The sequence below is a fragment of the Sinocyclocheilus anshuiensis genome, unplaced genomic scaffold (genome assembly GCF_001515605.1).
Source record: "Sinocyclocheilus anshuiensis isolate Anshui unplaced genomic scaffold, SAMN03320099.WGS_v1.1 scaffold260, whole genome shotgun sequence".
Lineage (NCBI taxonomy): Eukaryota > Metazoa > Chordata > Actinopteri > Cypriniformes > Cyprinidae > Sinocyclocheilus > Sinocyclocheilus anshuiensis.
Genome location: NW_015557134.1, coordinates 2,702,893 through 2,709,912, shown reverse-complemented (window position 1 = coordinate 2,709,912; position 7,020 = coordinate 2,702,893). Strand labels below are relative to the sequence as shown.

At 37.3% G+C, this 7,020-nt stretch overlaps 1 protein-coding gene across 2 annotated transcripts; it reads right to left on the bottom strand.

The window, feature by feature from the left end:
- Positions 1 to 4,337: 4,337 nt before the first annotated feature.
- Positions 4,338 to 6,467, bottom strand: ppp1r3c2a (protein phosphatase 1 regulatory subunit 3C2, duplicate a). Of its 2 annotated transcripts, none has more exons than XM_016473173.1 (3): positions 6,287 to 6,467; positions 6,092 to 6,157; positions 4,338 to 5,734 (listed from the first exon to the last, which is right to left on the bottom strand). In XM_016473173.1, the coding sequence occupies exons 2-3, from the start codon at positions 6,103 to 6,105 to the stop codon at positions 4,753 to 4,755; spliced, it is 996 nt and encodes a 331-aa protein (XP_016328659.1). In that variant the 5' UTR covers positions 6,106 to 6,157; positions 6,287 to 6,467; the 3' UTR covers positions 4,338 to 4,752. The 2 variants fall into 2 exon arrangements, with proteins under 2 accessions (XP_016328659.1, XP_016328660.1); XM_016473174.1 differs by having other exon boundaries at positions 4,338 to 5,731.
- Between the last annotated feature and the right edge of the window lie 553 nt (positions 6,468 to 7,020).

Genomic DNA, 7,020 nt, shown 5'->3' with positions numbered 1-7,020 from the left:
CAATTCAAAGAAAAGAAAAAAAAAATGTTTTTAATACAATATTACTTCCCCAACACATTACGGTTAATGAGATGGGTGCAATGGAAGAGCATTAGAGAAGGGTTCCTGTACGCTCTTATTATTCAGGCGGTAATTTGTTTTCTCTAATTAAGCATTCAATGAACCCACGAGTGACATTGTGTGGACACCTGCAGCTCCAGTATCTGGCCTGTTTATTGTACCTTAGTGTTCTGTTTCACCCTTTGAAGTCTTTTTCTTATTTTTTCCAGACCTAATTGGCCAGGGAGCACTGTGTGTAGAAGACAACAGTGAGATGAAGGGCTGTTTGTTAATGACCCTGGATTATTGTGAAAGTCAGATGCTTGTCAAAGGAAGGAGCGGTATCAATGTGGACATTTGCGTTAGATTAGATGAGAACAGGAAATTTGACTATGACTAAAGTGGTGCAGACAGTGCTTTTGCAATTCACTATTAGATTCTAAAGATACAGAATGTAACATCTTACTATTGCCTTGAAATTCTGTTTTAAAATAGCTGCGACTCATTGTGCAAGACATAAACAGAGCAGCAAGACATCATGAGATGGCCACAGATGTCAATCTGACACATGCAGTCAGGTCCATATGACACAGGCACAATTTTTATTATTTTAGCTGCTGACCAAAACATGTACAATTTGCAGTTATATTATGAATATGGGCTTAAAGTGCACACTCTGAGCTAATTTGAGGGTATTCTCATCACAATTGGAGGAAAGGTTAAGGAATTACAGCTCTTTAATGTGTAACTCCCCCTTTTTCAAGGGACCATAAGTAATTGGACAGTTGACTCAAAAGCCATTTCATGGACAGATGTGGGCTATTCCTTCGTTTTTTCTTCATCGATTAAGCAGGTAAAAGGTCCTGAGTTCTAAGATTCTAAGTGTGCCGTTTGCATTTGGAAGCTGTTGCTCTGAACCCACATCATGCGGTCAAAGGATGTCTCCATACAAGTGAAACAGACAATTGTTAGGCTTCAAAAACAAAACAAATCCATCAGAGACATAGCAGGAACATTCGGAGCGGTCAAATCAACAGTTTGGTACATTCTGAGAAAAAAATGCACTGGTGAGTGCAGCAACATAAAAAAAGCCTGGCCATTCACGGATGACAACAGTGGTGGATGATCGGAGGATCCTCTCCATGGTAAAGAAAAACCCTTTCACAACATCCAGCCAGGAGAAGAACACTCTCCAGGAGGTAGCCTTGTCACTGTCGACGTCTACAATCAAGAGAAGATTTCACGAGAGCAAATACAGAGGGTTCACCACAAGGTGCAAACAAGGCCAGATTAGACTTTGCCAAAAAACATCTAAAAAAGCCAGACCACTTATGGAAAAGCATTCTTTGGACGGCTGAAATTAAGATCAACCTGTACCAGAATGACGAGAAGAAAAAAAGTATGGAGAAGACTTGGAACAGCTCATGATCCAAAGCATACATCATCTGTGAAACATGGTGGAGCGGTGTGATGGCATGAGCATGCATGGCTTCCAGTGGCACTGGGTCACTGGTGTTTAGTGATGACGTAACAGAAGACAGAAGCAGCTGGATGAATTCTGAAGTGTATAGGGATATATCTGCCCAGATTCAGCCAAATGCAGCAAAGTTGATTGGGTGGCGCTTCATAGTACAAATGGACGATGACCCAAAGCATACAGCAAAAGCAACCCCGGAGTTTTTGAAGGTAAAAAAGTGGAATATTCTGCAATGGCCAAGTCAATCTCCTGATTTCAACCCGATTGAGCATGCATTTCACCTGCTGAAGACAAAACTATAGGCAGAAAGACCCACAAACAAACAACAACTGAAGTCAGCTGCAGCAAAGGCCTGGTAAAGCATCACAAAGGAGGAAACTCAGTCTTTGGTGATGTCCATGAGTTCCAGACTTAAGGCAGTCATTGCCTGCAAAGGTGTCTCAACAGAATATTAAAAATAAACATTTTATTTATGATTATATTTATTTGTCCAATTACATTTGAGCCACTGAAAATGGGGAGGGGTGGGGGCTGTGTATAAAAATGGTTGTAATTCCTAAGAATTTTATGTTATATTTTTGTCCAAGCCCTTGAATTAATGCTTAAAGTCTGCACTTCAATTTCATCTTGATTGTTTCATTTTAATTCTATTCTGGTGGTATACAGAGCCAAAATTATGAAAATTATGTCAGTGTCCAAATATATATGGACCTAACTGTATGTGTGTGTGTGTGTATATATATATAATTTAGAATGAAAATATATTATTCATCAAAACGATGTGTACATTTACAGTAAAATTATGCTTTTTTTAAGTAAAAAGCTTTGTCTCAAAATATATGCATTAATTTTAGCGATTCTCATTTGCTATTTAAATCTACAACATTTTAAAAAACATAAAATATTAGATCAAGTAAGCACAGAATTAACTTTGCGCAGCTGCCCGCGATCGCGTCAAGGATCAGACAAATATGCACGTTTATCTTGAAAAGCAGATGTTTTGGAGTGCTACGCCACGTTTTTGTGCCATCTAGTGGTTTACCCCGGGGAGCCTTTAGCCCCATTGTACCCTATATATGTTTATATATATATATGTATGTATGTATGTATTGTATAAAAATGGTTGTAATTCCTAAGAATTTTATGTTATATTTTTGTCCAAGCCCTTGAATTAATGCTTAAAGTCTGCACTTCAATTTCATCTTGATTGTTTCATTTTAATTCTATTCTGGTGGTATACAGAGCCAAAATTATGAAAATTATGTCAGTGTCCAAATATATATGGACCTAACTGTATGTGTGTGTGTGTGTATATATATATAATTTAGAATGAAAATATATTATTCATCAAAACGATGTGTACATTTACAGTAAAATTATGCTTTTTTTAAGTAAAAAGTATGGGATACTCTAAATGCATGTTCCTTGCATGATGCATCACATTTCATTATCTATGATTGAATTGAAATTTATTGTTTTTTTTTTTATATCAGTTTTTCTCATATCGGTGCTTTGTGGTACGTTATTTTGTTTAGTTAATGTTTAATGCATCATTGTATTGTTTTATATTATTTATATGGCATTTTTTGTTTTGGTGGGTAATGCTGCATATATTCTTGATGAATTAAAAGTTCAAGGGTCATATGGCCTTCCATTTCACCACTTGTGGTTCACATTATTGTGGTTATTTTAAGGTAAATGAGAGATTCTTTATTCTTTATTTTAAAAGGGACACTTAAGTCCATCATGTAAATGTGCCAGATTTAGCCATACAGGCTAATGTTCCATCTGCAGCCCCTGGCAGGTTGATGGTAAAAACCAACAGTCCACAAGTACATAAAGCATAAGATGAATAATTCAGTCCACAAGTACATAAAACATAAGATGCATAATTCAGGTAGGTTTGATTTAGTAACATCGTATCAGTTAATACATGGCTATAAAATGTAAAATATACAGGCACTAACATCCTTGTCACCATATTTTTCATGTGATTTTTTTTTCAGTAATGACAGCTGATTACTAAGTTAAACATGATTTATGTTTTCTTTTCTAACCCCAAACAACATTCTTTCAACTTTAAACCTACTATAAACTCTCACCTTATCCCTAAGGCAATGAATGAATTAAAATGTTGTTCCAGAAACAACAAAGATGTTGATCCAGCAATATGTTTTACGGCTAATTAAACTGCGTTAAATTTGTCAAAAGTCTCACAAACTAATTTTGAATCAGTGTAACAATTATGTACACACTGAATCCATCAGAGCGTTTACTGAATAAACATTTAGCTCATAGCTCACTGATTGAATATATATATATATATATATATATATATACATTGGAATAATGGATACTGTATAAATTACATTAATATAAAAGTTTTTTTAAATTGTAATAGTTTTTTACAATATTACTATTTTTAATTTTATATATTACTATATTATTATCGAACTTAGATTGTTCAGCTGTCATGTTTGGGAAATAAAGTCACTTGTGTAAAAGTTAATTATTGTGGTGGACTGTGTGTTGTTGACATTCTCAAAAGCTGTAGGTATGAAATGTTCTTTTCCATTCGAACATCTGGAACATTCTTGCACACCAATTGTTTTGCTGGTTGCTAGGTGTGGTTTGAGTTAGATAATAGACCCGAGGAGTGCCTTGATATAATACATTAAGTTATGAGACCAGTTCAGGCATGAAAAAGCCTCAAGCACATACTAACTTTTACCCAATGCTTGTTATTGCTATAATGTTGTTCAATAACACTTGACAGAGTGACACAGTTCTTGCAGCGCAAGACTCATAAATCATACAAAAGTTAATGGAAAGCAGTTTCTTTTTACTGAGAGTTCAAAATAAATACATAATCCTATATACATACATACAACGGATTAATTTACACCACTTTTACAAGTCAATTTAGCTCTTCAAGATACAAAAAAGGCAGGTGACAGGGAAAGTGAGCCAGTTTCTCATAAAACGTATATTTTAGCTGTAGAAGGAATGTATAATGTGCAAATTAAATCCAATTCAAATATATTTAAATGTACATATCAAAGTAAACATTCACATTTCACTGCTTAAGCAGCATGTGCAAACCAGCAAGCACTGAGTCCATTCAAGTGTAATGCATAAAATGGTGCATAAAATCGCTCCATTTTTGTACATTGTTCAATCCGCAATTAAATCAAGTACTGTAGAAATGTGGACTGCACAAGTGCCTCAGTCCCATCTTAACATAACGGAGGAACATTCGCCATTCTTCCCCATGTCCTGTTTAACAGATGGTCCGTGTAGGGCAGGCCTTTGCATGCCGGGTGTCTCATTCTATGTAGTTCAGGACCTCTGACCCCGGGCCATGCAGAATAACGCTGAGGACTTGGTATAACGAAGTTTCGCCTGCTTGTCGTCACCAGCCGAGGTTCCGGCACCACGTTTTCCACAAGAATGTGGTAGTTTTTACCTTTGTTGTTGTCCACGGGCTGCAACTTGCTATTGCCGGGTCGGAACACTACCACAAACTCCAGGCGCTCCTTCGGGTCCAGATCGGACGGTAGCGACACATTAAAAGAATACAAGTCAGTCTCCAAAGCTGCATTTGGTTGCCTCACATAAGTGCATGCAATGTCTTTATGACTTCGCCATGAGTCAAAAGTTATGCGGATGAACACAGTCTTGTCGAATTTAATGTTGCAGACCCGTACTGTCCCGCTCAACGCCTTTTCGCTCAAGCTACAGCTCTCCAACTGCACTAAGGTTTCCTTCAAGCTTGCATGGTCTGCAACAGGCTGTGGAAAACCAAGCTTAAGTCGCAGTCTCACGCTCTGTATGGGCGCTCTAGGCTTCACATGCTCCTCAGGTTGAGGGGCGTCTTCCGTTTCCATCTCTGAAGGGTCAGTGGTGAAGATGCGCACGGATGTGAGAGCGAGACCTTTAGCATCAGCGAACATGACTCGCTTCTTCTTGCGTAACGTGCCGGTGCCAGGAGAGTATGAGGACAGGGAGCTGGCAGAGCTGGATGAAGATAGTGAAGATGTAGGGGAAGGGGGTGAAAGCCTGGCTCGTAGAAGCTCTGGTGAGGACACGTTGGGTGGAGAAGCCCTGAGAGCAGACATGCCAAGGAGCTGAGACACCGGTGGGCTAATCTGCTCATGCATGGCCAGATCCACCGGCATCACACGATCAGGGAAAGAGTAGATGTTGAATCCAAAGCTTCTATGGAGGAAAAGCTATATTAGACAATTTGGAAAATATAGAGACATGCAGTTGGGTCCAGAAGTGAGATCACACTTTTTCTCAAAACCTAATTTAGTCACATCTAATTATTTTACTATGAACAACAAGGAACATTTATAATAAAAATGTAATGTTAAATTAATTAAAATTTCAATTATAAAATGCAAAATAAAGCATTTTTATTTGTGGTCTCAGACAATGTGGATTAGTGTGACAATGTTTTGTAATCAGTTATCCCAAAATACATTTTAACTCATACTGTAACATAAGCAAAAACAAAAAGTTAACTTTCTGTAATATCACATGCATTATGTTGCAGAAAACTACTGAACTTACTTTGTGTTGCTCATTTTTGGTGAACGGATGAACGTCAGATGAAGATGACTGCAGATGGTGAAATGTCTGTTGGAAAAAAAAGAAAAGTTTAAATAAATGAGGTGGAAAAATATTATACCTGTGACAATATATTTACGGAAATGGTCTTCAGTGTTAGAACATGCAGAATTAGGCTATTAAAACTCCTTCACTCACCTCTGTCAACGAAAGATGCGCTGAAATGGATTTTCCTTGAACTTTAAATACAGAAGTGCAGTCAATGCCAAAGAAACGCACGACAGAAGTAGTTATGAGAAGTAAACATCACTGTTTGCCATCCATCAAACCTTCACTCGCAGCCTCACTCAAACTCAAGCGCGTGTTCTGGCTTGGTGCTGTTTCTCAGGCGTTTTAAAGCGCACTTGGAGGGGCGGGGCTTATTCCTGAAGTCACGTGTCACATGTGTTCAAGGCACAGCGTGTTTGGTCTCAGCGAAAGTAGGCTACTGCAAATTTCACGATCCCATGAATTAATCCGCTAGTTCTGATTAATGGGTTTCCATTGAATGAGTAACAAGAGGGAATAAGCAACAAAACAAAACAAAGCAGTTAGCCATGACACTTTTGCTAGTTTATCTAATGTGACTGACTACTTAAAAAAATCAACAGTGAAGATGAATCACAGGAGAATTCTCTCAGTTTTTATGAAAATCATGATCATCTGGAAATGTGATTTTCATAAAATGTTGGAACTAAATTCTAAAATGATAAAATGTATTCATTGAATGCATAGTAAGTTGCTAAAAGCTAAAAAAAAATAATAATAATACATTTTGGTCAAAATAATAATGATTTTTTTCTTTCTTTTAATATGAACTAGGTTTTTACCAAGGGGCTTACATTTTTTTTTTATGTCATCAGGCCTGTCACAAGGGTGGATTAGTTAGTAGC